The sequence below is a fragment of the Bufo gargarizans genome, chromosome 7 (genome assembly GCF_014858855.1).
Source record: "Bufo gargarizans isolate SCDJY-AF-19 chromosome 7, ASM1485885v1, whole genome shotgun sequence".
Classification (NCBI taxonomy): Eukaryota; Metazoa; Chordata; class Amphibia; order Anura; family Bufonidae; genus Bufo; species Bufo gargarizans.
In genome coordinates, this window is record NC_058086.1 from 21,683,404 (window position 1) to 21,697,939 (window position 14,536).

Here is a 14,536-nt window from a genome sequence, read left to right on the forward strand (position 1 = left end):
GAATAAATATGCACATTATTAGGAGATGACAAGAGGTACATTAAATGTTATACATTAACACATAGGAGACGGTAGCAAGGTGCCAAAAAGAAGTGGTAATGGCACTCCTGGTCATTACATTTTATTGACAGGACCAGGCACTGAAAACATTATAATGGCTGGACCTGTCAATCAAAGTGAGGGTGTGGCAGTTCCAGAGAGAGCAGAGACTCTAGGTGCATGCCCCATGGCTCCTAGAGCTACCTGTCAGTAACTCCGTAGGAGTGCCCACTGGACTCATAAGCCCAGAAGATTCCCTATATGACTGTTCATAGAGATACCTGTCAGTAACTCAGTAGGACCGCCCACTGGACTCATAAGCCCTGGGAGAGCAAGGATTTAAATGAATAAAATACTAATTATGCTCAGTGTTTTCCCAGTAAAGTGTGTATATATAATCTGCTCAGCTCCTCCTGTTCTATAAAATGCTGTCAGGTTCACTTTAAGAAGAGAGAAAACTTAACCCTGATGATTGCCCTGATGGAAAATGTCTCCTTTTGGCACTCCCCATCAGAGATTGTGCATTAAAACCCTTTGGAGATTTCTTGGTTAGACGTAATGGTGAATATTCTGGTGTTAGAATGTCAGATTCTTGTAGGTAGGAAGATTGGCGATTGTGGTTTAGCTCAGTGAAGGGAAGGGCTCCTTCTGCTGTGGATGAGGGCTTTGTGCTGTCGTCCCTTTCATCTCATTGATGTTTCTCTTTCTGTCTTCTATTTTTAGGCAGGGAGATTGCGGTGCATTGCAGCACTGCTGCTGAAGCCATTTGTGCTCAGTCTGTTCATGTGAATAATGGTTTTGAGCGGCGCTTCAGATGCTCCGCTGTAAACAGGGGACGCAAAATCATTCTCTTCCCGTATCTTACTCAAAATAAGATGGATGTCTCACTTATGTGAAAACTTTTATTAAAATGGATTTCAGTTATAAGCATTAAATTGTAATTGTAAATGAGAGCAGAATTTTATAAAAGAGGGATAGTGTTACAAGTGCCTAGTGGCTCTGGTATGGGTTCACTTTAAACCCTTAGAGGGGTTTTACAAGATATTTTTACTGACGGCCTATCCTCTGGATAGGTCATTAGTATCTCATCAGTGGGGGTCAGACACCCGGGACTCCCACCAATCAGCCGTTTGAGAAGGCATCAACACTAGCAGTGGCCTTCTCTCAGCTTTCCCTAGGCCATGTAATGTCACGTTCATTGGTAAAGTGTCCTGGGCGCAGCTCAGACCCATTGAAGTAAATGGGTCTGGGCTGCGATACCAAGTACAGCCGCTTTCCAGTGTGCGGCGCTGTGCTTGGTGAGCAGAGAGAAGGCCGTGGCGCCACTTTGAGTGCCAGTGCCTTCTCAAACGGCTGATCATCAAGGTTCTGGGTTTCGGACCTCCACCTATCAGATAACGATGGCCTATCCAGGATGGTAGGATAGGTCTTCTGTAAAAAGATCTAGGAAAACCGTTTTAAGGATGTAGCCTAGTTTGGTCCTTAAAGGGATATTCCTGTTACAAGTTTCCCTTATCAGGGAATAACTATTAGGTAGTTGGGAGTACTACCGCTGGGACCCCAACCGATCATGAGAATGGCATCCTTGGAGCTCCCTGAAATGAACAGATCGGCAGGTCGAGTATGGGTCCTGGGTCCCCATTCTCATGATTGGTTGGGATCTCAGCAGTAGGACCCCCACTGATCTAATAGTTATCCCCTTGTAGCAACCAGATTACCCTTTCACGGGCAGCAGTTTTTGTTTGTTTTTTTCATCTCTGCATTTTAAAGCCATAACTTTTTTTCTGTCGATATAGCCATATGAGGTTTTGTTTTATGCAGTACGAGAAGTACTTTTAATTGTACCATTTTGGGGTACCTCTAATGTATAAGTTTTAAAAAAAAACTTTGGGTTGATTATGAAAAAACTTTAAACTTTTTTGTTTTTCTGCTGATGGAGTTATGTGAGGGCTCATTTTTTTTGCAGGGCGAGCTATAGTTTTTATTTATTCCGTTTTGGGTATATGCAGCCTTTTGATAAATTTTTATTCAGGATTTATTGGCGATAAGGTGACCAATTCTGGCTTTGGGTATTTGTAACATTATATTTGAATGCCATTTGTGATATGGTGATACCAATTATGTTTATATAAGATATATATATATATATATATATATATATATTTATTTGTACAATGCTGTTGGGAGGAGAAAGGAAGCTCCATCCCTCTGTCTAACTGCTCAGGTGCCATGGTTGCTATTAACTGTGGCATCTGAGGGGTTAAACTGCCGGGCTAAGAGATAACTCCAATCCTGGCAGTGAGAGCAGGGTGCCACGGTGTATAATACAGCTAGCACCAGCAAGTGATGGCATGAAAACAATGTTAAATTGCATAATATTACATCAATGTAATATTAAAGCGCTGAGCAGGAAGGAGTTAATGGGGAAACTGCAACAAACGGCTTGCACTTCTTCAGCTGTTGACGGAACTCCCTTAGCAGTGGATGGAGCTTGCTGGGAGTTGTAGTTTCACAACAGCTGAAGGGCTGGGAGGTTGTTGACCCCTGTTCTGAACAAATTGTCAATTAAATGAATGGGTCTTTGCTTCGAAGTAATGTCAGAGTAAATTTACAGTAGATTTACAGTAAATTGAATTCCAGTGTCGCCTAAGGAGTTAATTTACTCTGCAGTTTATTCTGGAAACTGGCGGTGGTCAGATACTCTGGAGATACTGTATGTATGACATCAGAAAATAGTTATTTTTTTATTTTTAACTGGATTTTTCCTTTTAAATGTCACTTATTATCTCAGTGAAAAGAAAATTCTACAAGGATTAGGGATATTTCCCCACTACCTTCCTTGGCGTTTTCTAGTCTGTGGGACATGAGACCTATGCCATGGTGCAGTATGCTGAGGTTTAAGGCATGTACATGAATATAAAGGCACATCTACACGCACCAACTAAGCAGGCAATTATTAGGAAGGAGGAACGTTCCTTCCCAATAATTGCCTGCTCGTCAGTGGAGGTAAAGAGCGCCATTCACATGCAGCAATCACCTCCGCTATATGGGGACGAGCGATGGCTACTGCTGTCTCTTGTCCTCATACAATGTTTCGCTGGTTGCACAGCCTGATCTGCAGTCATTTCTTCGCAACCCCCTTCTGTGCAACCCCCACTCCTGTGGTTAGTCAAGATCGCTTTCTCAGCAGCCGTTTTGTCCTTTTCCTACAGTGTCTCTGTATATAATGTCCTTTTATAATGCTGTTGAGGGCGCCCTGACAAAATCTTTTAGTCCTCCTCCTGGGTGGGCCCCTTCTGAGTTTGAGCCCCAAGGCAGCTGCTTCCCCTATAGCTACGCCCTAGAATACATGGATTTGAGAACGCTTATCAGGATTGTGCAGACGGTCCTTGTCTTCTCAGGGAAGAACCTCCTCAGATATCCAGGAGACTTCTACTTTGTGTATAATACAAATAATTATTTTATTTGTTTTAAAAAATGACAATAAATGTTTTGCATAAAATAATTAATACTGGACATTCGGCCTGATATACCCAGGAACCGGTCAGAGTTTATCTGTAACTGGGATGTTTCCTGCTCGATACCATTATTATAGCGGTATAATGACTTAAGCAGGGTAATTGCCGTACTTCTTGGCTTGTAGCCATTTCGTTTAGCTAATGACGCTCTAATCACTTCATCTGCATGCAACTGAGGACTTTCCAGTTGCAATAATTGCGCCTCTAATTTTATGAAAAATAGACAAACAATGGTAATTTAAAAAAAAAGTGGTGTAAATTGTCAAACACTGATTATTCAGGTTTCTAAATTATAGGTCTGACCATAAACCTGATAATTAATTCTTCCGGGTCTGTGCCTCTGCGCCGCAAAAGATAAGGCCGTCCTGTCTTTGACCACATCTTGCGGATGCCAGACCCATTGAAGTCAATGGGTCCGCACTGTGTTGTAGGGTGCACATGGCCGTTGCGCGTGTTTTGCACACCTGTCACTTGTTCCTGTGAATGCGCCCTTAAACTGGACAGTTTCAGGGATAGCTCAATGCATCAAGTATTCTCGCAGGTGTCCAGTATGTCACCTCCATAAAAACAAACACGATTAGGGGCCTATGCACAAAAATATACCATAATATGGTGCCCATTGACTTCTATGTGGTTCTATTATATCTCCCTCCTAGCTGCCGCATCCACGTATGGGATGGAGAGGTGACCCTTCATGTACACTGCTCTCTCCTTTCACTTCAATGGGAGTTATGGAATCGGCCAAGCAAGTGCGCTCAGCTGTTCTCCAGAGTTTCTTAGAAGTGAATGTCTACTGGTCCCATAGAAGTGAATGGAGAGTGCTGCCCCTTCTTCATTCATTCATGCCTGGTTAGGGAATATCCCTTTAAGGGCTCATTCACACGACCGTATGAACAGGTCCGCACTCATTCCACAATTTTGCGGATTGGGTGCGGACCCATTCATTTCAATGGGGTCGCAAAAGATGCAGACAGCACACCGTGTGCTATACGCATCTGTAGTTCTGTTCTGTGGCACCGCAAAAAAGATAGAGCATGTCCTATTCTTGTCTGCAATTGCGGACAAGAATAAGTATTTCTATCACAGTGCCGGCCATGTGCGGTCTGCAAATTGTGGAACGCACACGAGCCGTTATCCGTGTTTTGCTTATCCGCAAAATCACTATGGTTGTGTGAATATGCCCTAAAGAGAACAGGCACAAAACCCTTGCACCCCTACCAGAAATGGAGTGTTAGAGGTAATACTAAGTCACCCTATTCTAGATGAGATGCATTGTGACATTAACCCACACTAGCAGACGGCCCCCATTTTGACTTTTGCTGCGTCAGCCCTTCTCCCCTACATATCCAGGCAGTGGGGTATTAGGACATCCTAGAGTACTGTATACTAGCACTGTAATACTGTATGCTAGTGCTGAGGAAACAACTGGACTCTGAGTGACCTCCATCACTATGGCTTTCGTAGTCTTCAGAGTTGTCAGTGCTTTCATCTGGGCGACTGCTGGAGCAGAACAATTCCAGTTTTCACTCCTGGTGAGCTCATTTCTAATTAGTTCCAGATCTTCCAGTGCTTTTGTTAGAAGAATACAATCTGCTGGCAACAACGTCCTTTTAGGATCTTTCATTTTTTGTAAATCTGTGTAGTCATGCCTTGGCAGTTCAGAGTACCATGTATGTCAATTACCCTTTACACTATCATTCGGGAATGTGTCCAGGGAACTCGCTTGTTTAAATCTTTTGAGAACTTAGGGCTTAAAGGGGTTATCCAATAACTAGTGTAAAAAAATTAAAACCGGACATCATATAGTACATGACCATCTCTTTCTAACAAAGCTAGAACCAGCCCTGTACCTCACATGGATCCAGAGATCTCCCCAGTCATTGCTCTGCTAGTTTTATATCAAGCTGACAGCTCAGGGGCGTGTCGTTCCTGTTGGAGCTCAGGGGGCGTGTCTCAGCTCTGCCTATCACAGCTCAGGGGGTGTGTCTCAGCTCTCCCTATCACGAGGCAGTTGAAGGATGAAACCTAGCATGTGCAGCCTTCTCAGTGAGCCGGACAAAGAAATAAGGGGGGGGGGGGAACAAACAGCAGGTGGCGCTGTACAGATATATTTTAATGAATAACTCAGTGGCTATGCTAAATGTTTAATTACAAGCAATTACAAAAGTATTTAGATCCTGGTGCTGGTTTGAAAACTGTAGAATATTTTTCATGGGACAACCCCTTTAAGAGCAGAGTTTTCATCTCATATACTGAGCCAAGTAATGTATGTCTGCGTGTATACATGAGTTAGTACATAGACTTCAGGTTTTGTGGGGATATATATTTATACTATAGTACTATAATTCTATTACTTACCTAGCATTCCCCAATCCAGCATCGAGACCCAGTGATCATTGTATGTTTTTTCGCAGCTGCCCCGACTTGTCTATGTGATTGACAATGCTGGGTGGGTACAAGGGCAGATATAATATTCCTACCATTAGGCTGCCTCTACTGTTACTAAGTAGCAGAAACTAGTATTCTTAGGCCTCCATGACGGCCAGGGATCCTTCAGAAAGACTGTAAGGGCTCATGCACACGGCCGTTGCCCAGCCGTCCCCGTTTTGCAGCCCACAAACAGCGGGTCCACAATATACGGGCACCGGCAACTTGTGCACCATATCACCCATTAACTTGAAGTGCCTCCATGAGTTTTCTGTCCGTGCCTCAACACCGCAAAAAAGTAGTGCGGAACATCGGATACGGATCGAGGACCTCATTCAAGTGACTGGGTCCACGTCTGCAGACGGTGGGCACACGGTCGGTGCCCGTGCATTGCGGACCAGGCTGGCACATGTTCGTGTGCATGAGCCCTAATTTTTTATTTTTTTTATCATAGTTTCCCTTTTCTACTTATTTTTAGGCCACTAAGAAAATCCTCCTTTAGGCTTTATTTTGGTTCTTTGGTTGCAATCTATCTTTTTTGTGCCGTCTTGTATGACAATATCTATATGGGACTGCTGGAGATAGCCGAGGACAGTGCTTAGGTGTCTCCAGCAGTCCCATGGATTTTGAATGGAACAACAGGGCACAGCCTCCATTCAAATGAGGGACATGGGACCCCCCGTTCTCCCTGTGATCCCAGCAGTCACAGTCATCCTTTAGCCAATGGATTGAGGATAACTTGTTGTAACTGAGATACCCTTCTATGAACCTCAACTAAGCTGCAAGAAGGAATTCTAGTTGTCTGTCAGATTTGTCAGCCTGCAGAATTTTCTACATGTTCCTGAAATAAACAGTCTTAGGCTACATTCACACGTCAGTATTTTTAAATATCCCGAATTTCGGTCCGTTTTTTGAGGATCCGTTGTTCCTGAAAATGTTTTCGTATGTCATCCGTATGTCATCCGTTTTTGGCGGATCCGCAAAAAACGGAAACATGTATAAATTTCAATAAGCAAATAAAGTTGTTTGGATTTCTTTGAAAAAAAATTTAAAAAAAAAAAAAAGTTTCTGTTTGCAGGATTTAATTTCCAGGAACGGAATCCGCATAAAACGGATGACATACGTAATGACATACGAATGTCTTCTGTTTTTTGCGGATCCATTGACTTTGTATTGTACCAGGATCCGATTTTTGCGGAAAAGAATAGGACATGTTTTATATTTTTTCGGACATGCGGAACGGAACAACGGAAACGGACAGCACACATTGTGCTGTCAGATTTTTTTCAGGACCCATTGAAAATGAATGGGTCCAGATTTAGTCCAGATCTGTTCCGCAAAAAACGGAACAGCTCAGGAAAGAAAAAACGGACGTGTGAATGGACCCTTAAAGAAATCCTGTGGAGAATACAGGGTTAATCCCAGGCTGATCTATTCCATTTTCTGCTGGTGATTGGCTGAGAGAACAGGACAGGGGGTGGAGCTTACAACTCGCTTTGTCCCAATTGTAGACAGGACAGAGGTGGGAGGATCCTGCTGCAGCCAGTTGTCTTACAGAGGAGGAGGTGAGGGGACATGGCTGATCTCCTGGGATACAGAGAAAGTTTCTTTCTATGTTTCTCTGTTTTAATTGTAAGATGATCTCAAAGGAAGTGGGGAGATGAAGGGACAAAGAACTAGAATTCATAAAAAAAATATTTCAGTATTTTTATATTTAATACTCCATTAAATTCTTCTTGGGTCTTATTCACATAGTCTATATCCAAAAACGGGAATAGATGCTGTCACTGGAAGGCAGGGAGCCTTTTCCCTAGATGGCGCTAGATGTGCTTCTTGTACATGGGGCTGTAACACAGCGGCCTATACAAGGCCTAAGGTGTGCCCTCCAGGTCTCTCATCCAGTGTTCCTGAAGAAGAACATTAAGACAAAAGGATTCTAGATGCTGTATTTTCCATTTCAGAAAATCACTGGCGTGTCCTTAATATGGCTTCATTTCCTTGTACTAAAAGCAGATTACTGCGCCTAGTACATTGAGCGGTGCAGCCTCACATTTCCCTGGTTCATTTAAGTTTCAGGCTGCTTGTTTGCTTATTGGAAAATGATTCATTAGGGCGCTCGGCATGGGAAAGAGTTTATTACACAGCCGTCAAGTCAGATAGTGTGCAGACAGCTGGGGTCTTGTGCAGCCTCGAGTAGATGATTTCACTTGCAGTTTCTGAGAGGAGACGCTGAAGAAACCTAATAAAGGGACCTTTGGATGAAATCTTGGCTAAAGGAAAAAAGCCAAACCAGTCATTTTGAGGTTATCTGTTTTTTTTCCTTCCTCGGAAAATGTACATAATATTCAGCGTAACACAGATTCCTGTAAACCATGAAGAGGTAACATGAGACCAGGCTCCAACTGAAGTTTTGGTCCCAGAAGTCTGGGGATTTCTACAAGTTATGGAATCTACTGCATCTTTGTGAGTCCTGAACTGATCTCGCCTTATATCTTCAGTTGTACCTTACTAAGTGGATTTTGCAGGAGATCTTGGGCGGTCATGAAGGGGGATGGAGGACCCATGTGGAACCTAATGTGGAAATATTGCCTGTCTGTCAGAACAATAAGGTAGGGTCCTATTTTATGAATAATTATTTTTCATAGCGACCGTCAATAGCATTTGGTGGGGGCAATATGGGGTAAGTGCTGTCCTGCAGATGGGTCGCCAAACCTGGAGCTATTTTACTTGATGCCTCAAGCAGACGTCCGTGGAACACTGGTCCGTGAGATACCGGACTGGCATTGCAGGAGCGCACGGCGTTGACTGAAGGCATCAGAGGAGCTTCTGTAATTGAGATTACAGCGTGCGACCATTGCGGACTGGAGCAGTAGTAACATTCTTAATGTATGTCGGTATGAATGGCCTCTAGATTGACAAATTACATTGTGAAATAGGGACCATCCTATACAGTACAAAATGTACCAGCACCATATCAAAGGCGTTTTCATATATACGGCCACAATACCTGGATCTCCCGCTGTAGACCTGTCCTGGACTTAAATTATCATAGGATCCTATAGTGATCTAGTTCCACTAAGCAGAAAAGTGGGAGGTCAGACTATTTTGGCTTTGATATATAATGTTTCTATAGGGACATATAGTGTCCATATCACAGCTAAAATACTCTGAGCTCTCACCATTAGGAGAAAATTTGAGAAGTAATATGTTCAATCTTTAAAAAAAAAACAACAAAGTAGTATAACGTACACGTAAAAACGTCCATGAATGGGGAATGTCCCCTACACGAGAGTGCATACAGCTATTTGCTCACATATGTGTATATTGCACAATGACCACAAGGTTTTTGACGGTGTAGCCTAGCAAATGTCTAAGATTGCTTTTATGCCTACGAAGCAAGTGAGCACATACACATCGTTGTAATGCATACATCCCAGTACTATGATGAGTGTTGTGCTCTGTGCCACGCTCTCTCTGGTCTTTTCTGGTGGAAGGAGAATAAACAGGTATGTGAGCAGCCGATGAAGTCATAGCGGTGACAGGGAGTCGTCCGGACATGCTGACAGCTCCTTATTGTATCCCAGGCGCTTACTATGTAAGGAAATGTATACATTGCTGGCATAGTATAACCTCCTACCACTTGTCAGGGTGAAAGGTAGTCTCGCTGGTGTTTAGGTAAATCACTTCCACCCTATGGACGTGGGTTTTGTATGACGTGTGGTCAAAACCCATAATAGAAATGAAACCATGGCCTGGTACGGAGCTTATAATTAACACCATGAAGTCAACAGAATACAATAGAGGAACTCAAGCCAAGAGAAATAAATGATCTGTTAGTGGGAAGATAATTTAGTGGTGTAGACAGGCCTAGATTAATGCGTCTGCGGTGGTTTGATGCCTGAAATGTGTCGGTTCAGAAATTATTCCGAGATAATAATAAGTGGAGAAACATTTGAGACGTCAACGTGGCAGATTCCAAATAGAAAAATAGCATTCTGCACTAAACTGGTGCTGAGTGGCTGGGCAACTGGGAAGCGCCTGAGGGTCCAAAAGTTGGGGTGACCCATTAACTCCCCTACTGTCTATATAGTGTGAGGAACAAATCATTGGATCCTTATCCTAATTGTCCACATTTAAAGTCAATTTTTTAAACAATTTTAATATATCTGTAAGCCGTGTACCGGGGTGGGCTCTCCAGGATACAGTGAAGTCACGAACGAGGAATGCAACCCAACATCAGCTTTTTGCCAAAACAGAATTTTACTTAAATGTGGCAATAAACACAACCACAAATGCTGAGAACATACAATAAATTTACATACAACCAGCCCGAAGGCTGAGACCCTTGTGCTGCACAGCACGGTGCCCTCCAATGGATGCAGGAGGAAAGAGCAGTAATTTACCTACTGGCGGGCACAACTAAACTGCCACACCTTACCTGTTTTTACCCTAAAAGAACAAGAATCACTGAAAGGGTGTGTGGTACGGGCTAGCCTGCGGTGCAGCACAACAGCTTGCAATCTTACACAGATCTAAAGTATCCCCCTCCCATAACTGGTCCTGTAGCATGTGCCTGAGTATTTGTTTTCAGCAAAACGCCAGCCTGGCTTGAGTTTGTGGGAAGTTTATCAGCTCTCCAATGTGAAATGTCACTTTAAGTTATGGAGTCCTTGCAATGAACAGTAGTAACACTTGTGGCCTGACACCCTAACTAACTACAGGCCTGGTCTCAGTCCCTAGGCGCCAACACTGTGATGAGGCGCGTGCTTACTGACCCGAGTCTGCTCTGCCTCTGCTGGTGCCCCTGAAGAGAACAAATGCCTCTCCAACAAGCATGCGGTACCGCAGTGTATGTAGCTTTGCTCCTCCGCTCTCATCAGCATTCCTGGAAGCAATCCTGGTTCCTCTGGACAGGATCAGGGTATTGAACACGATCAGCTTCACTTAGCTGCAGTTCTGGTCACTCTCACACCTGGATGCCGTCGGATTCACTGCTCACACAGTTCCTCAGTGTCTCTCACTGTCTCACTTTAAGATGGCTGCTGCAGCTGATGGCACTGGCTCTGGGGGACATGGACATGTCTGATAATAGCAAATGCCATGGGGCTGACGGCACTGGCTCTGGGGGACATGTATAATGATGGCAATTGGCAAATGCCATGGGGCTGATGGCACTGGCTCTGCGCGTGTCACGGCTGTGTCATGGTCTGGTGTAGTGGACCATGACACTTTTGCCGTGCATGCTTGTTGCTAGTGGCAACATGTTGTTTCGCATGTTTTGACACTTCCCCTTTAAGTTGTGTGTCCCTTCCCATCCTGGTGTGTTCGGGGTTAAGATGTGTGCTTGGTGGAGCTGGGTGTTGCCTCTGGCTCTTATACTGTGTTGTGAGCCTGAAGGTCAGGTGGTTGTTTGCCTGTATATGTGTAGGAGCTCTGCTCCTTTCTGGATGTGTCATGTTACCTGTGTGAGGGCATCCTAGTCAGACAGCAGTTTGTCTCCTTTCTCCTCCTCACCTGTTATGTTGTTTGGTGTGGTTTATGTCATGTCTGGTGTTCCATGTCAGGTCGGTTTGGTGTTGTGATCTGCATGGATGATTGATATTTTCCCAGTCTGTTGTTGAACCTAAAGATATTTGCAGCCTTGCCTGGAGCCACCTTGCATCGGTGGCCGCATGGGGGTCCAGGTTGTGTTGGTGTTTTTCCTTCTTTGCTGCGGCAGGTAAGTGTTTTATCTTCTGGTGTGCTGTTGTTTCTCCAGGGGCTGACCTGCCGTTCAGTTGCTGCTGATTGTCTTTTCCCTTCCACCTGTTACTAGGCAGCTGGAGACTCCAGTTCGTCTAAGTCCCTGAGGAACCAGTTGTCTCCTATTCCTGACCCCTATGCCAGGGACTGTTAGGGTCAGTAGGATCCAGGTTCGAGTGTATGAGCACTCCCACCTTTAGGGGGCGCTGATACGGTTAGGAGATCAGGGTCAAAATAAGGGCGGCTGTAGGAGGTGACCTGCTCCCTATCCCTGTTTTGTGGCCTAGTATCAGTACCCATTATACGGTGGGGGGTTTCCCCCACTCCCCACCGTGACAGAGGGAGATGTATGATGATGATGGCAAATACCATGGGGCTGATGGCACTGGCTCTGGGCCCCTGGGGGACATGTATGATGATGATGGCAAATGCCATCGAGCTGATTGCACTGGCTCTGAGGGACATGTATGATGATGATAGCAAATGCCATGGGGCTGATGGCACTGGCTCTGGGGGACATGTATGATGATGGCAAATGCCATGGGGCTGATGGCACTGGCTCTGGGGGACATGTATGATGATGGCAAATGGCATGGGGCTGATGGTGCTGGCTGGGTGACATGTATAATAATGATGGCAATCATTTTACTAACACTGAGTCTTCATCTTTACATTGTTTGGAAAAAGATCTGTTACACAATACACATATTAAAAATTTCTTGAAAAGTTTTGTAATTTTGTATTTTTTGTATACATACAGAAGAAAATAATATATCGCAATATATATCGCACATGCTTCAAATTATATCGCATTATAGATTTTAGGCCATATCGCCCACCCCTACAACCAGGTCAGGATATTAGACCTAAAGAGAACATGGCGTTATAAGGCAGAGACTCATATCTACATTTTTAACAGTAAGCCCTTGCTCCGTGGCTTTTTATCCGTTTTCTGAAGATGTGACCTCCGTACACACACTTTGTATGGATTCCGTACATGATCACCAGAAAGTACAGCTTATCTGCAGTACAATGCGCTCCTATCTGGCTCTCAGTTTTTCTTGTATCGCATTGCTGAGATCCATCAAATGCCATATTATCTGCGTCGCACGGTATATAGGAGTCTGCCGCACGTACGTGATTCTGTATTTACATCTGACGGCTCAACTTTGTGTTTCGTGTTGATATTTCCCTTTATCCTCCTTTCAGACGGATGATAAGTGTACAAGGCGAGAGATCAGGCGGTTCAGCATTTGCATAAGCAGTGCTGAGTTTTCTGCGCAGATAATGTTTATAAAACCTTTCACATCATCCAACTCGGCAAGAACACAAAAGGGAACATCAGAACATTGCTGACTGTGTTCAGCCTCTGTACGACAAGGGTTGTCTCTGAATCCCTGCCCAAAAATGGGTCTCCGTCAGGTCTCAGACTACACACGCGGATCTCATCTCTGTCTTAGTTCCACGTTTGCCAGATCTTAAAGGGGCTGTATCACTTCAGCAAATAGCTTTTATTATGTAGAAGAAGCAGTGGCGGTCGTGCTTGCACACTATAGGTGGTGAAGCTTATCAAATGTCGCAAAATGACACCAAAAGTTGCAAAAATGCACAAAATGTTGCACACTTGTGACATTTTGTGTCCAAAAGTGGCGTACCAGATTTCACTGTGCCCCCTTCTGACAGCATTATAAATTATGTTACAGTGTATATGGAATTCCTTGATTGATTAAAGTGTGGTTTATATAGGATTATTCATATTTTGTCAGATAATTATAAAGAAATCTTGCAATCCTGGGAGGAGTCATTTGCTTCATTTGGATCTTAACAAGAAGGGCAGCAGGGAATTACTTACGTTTCTTAAACCGCAGGACCCACAGACCCCATGGTCGTGCTGCGGCCCGCAAAATGTCCGTGGGGCAGCCGCAGCGATCCGGGCGTTTTGCAAAAAGATAGGACATGTTCTGTCTTTTTGCGGAACGGAAGTACGGGCTGAAATACCACGGAAGCACTCCGTAGGGTTCCGTTCTGTGCTTCCGTTCCGCACCATTCCGCATCTCCGGATTTGCGGACCCATTCAAGTGAATGGGTTTGCATCCGTGATGCGGAATGCCCACGGAACGGCACCCGTGCATCACGGATCCGCAAATGCGGTCCGCAATACGGCAACGGGAAGCACATGTCCGTGTGCAGGGGGCCTAAGCTAGAGACTAGAGAGGCTTAACATGAACACGCTGCTTTTATAAAGAACCTGTGGTACAATATAACACATTATCAGCTTGGTTTATTAATAGACGGTGATAAAAATGTCGGTGGGATGTCCACAAGCGGACACACCGTACACCCTTAGTTCAAATTTAGTTTCACAATTTTTGAAACCATCCCTGAGATTAATAGGTGGGAGGTTGGAATATGTTCCTGTTCAACATAAAAGCACATTTGTGTGGAGGATATTGAGCCAAAGCCTGGGCACCGTGCACTGTGCATTTATAAAACGAATGAAGAGACCAATTTATAGTGAAGGGCAAAGTGAAATCGCTTAAGAAGAGGAAGTATTACAGCATGGATAAATATGTGAGCAGAAAGTGGTGCACTACAAAAAAGTCCTATTGCAGAAAAAGAGGGCCATTTATTAAACAGAAATACGCCTAAATTAGGCGTATTTCTGGAGCAGATTGCGGCGCCACAATCTGTGACTTCTCCCAGCTCATGCCAGGTCTAAAAACATGGACAAGGAAGGGGACAGGCCGGCAGGCCCATCTCATTCATCGTTTTCCACGCCTCTTTTAGGCATAGAAAATGGTCTAAATCTA

General features: G+C 44.2%; 1 protein-coding gene across 5 annotated transcripts in view; it reads left to right on the forward strand.

The window, feature by feature from the left end:
• Positions 1–14,536, forward strand: part of IQSEC1 (IQ motif and Sec7 domain ArfGEF 1) — a 229,694-nt gene that overhangs the window by 19,584 nt on the left and 195,574 nt on the right. Inside the window, exon 1 of one of the 5 annotated variants that reach the window (XM_044300553.1) lies at positions 8,146–8,593. The exons of the other annotated variants lie outside the window; for them this stretch is intronic. Within the exon in view, the coding sequence (XP_044156488.1) occupies positions 8,526–8,593 (68 nt within the window). The 5' untranslated portion in view covers positions 8,146–8,525. Of the gene's footprint in view, positions 1–8,145; positions 8,594–14,536 lie in introns of those variants that run through there. 5 annotated transcript variants of the gene reach the window in all.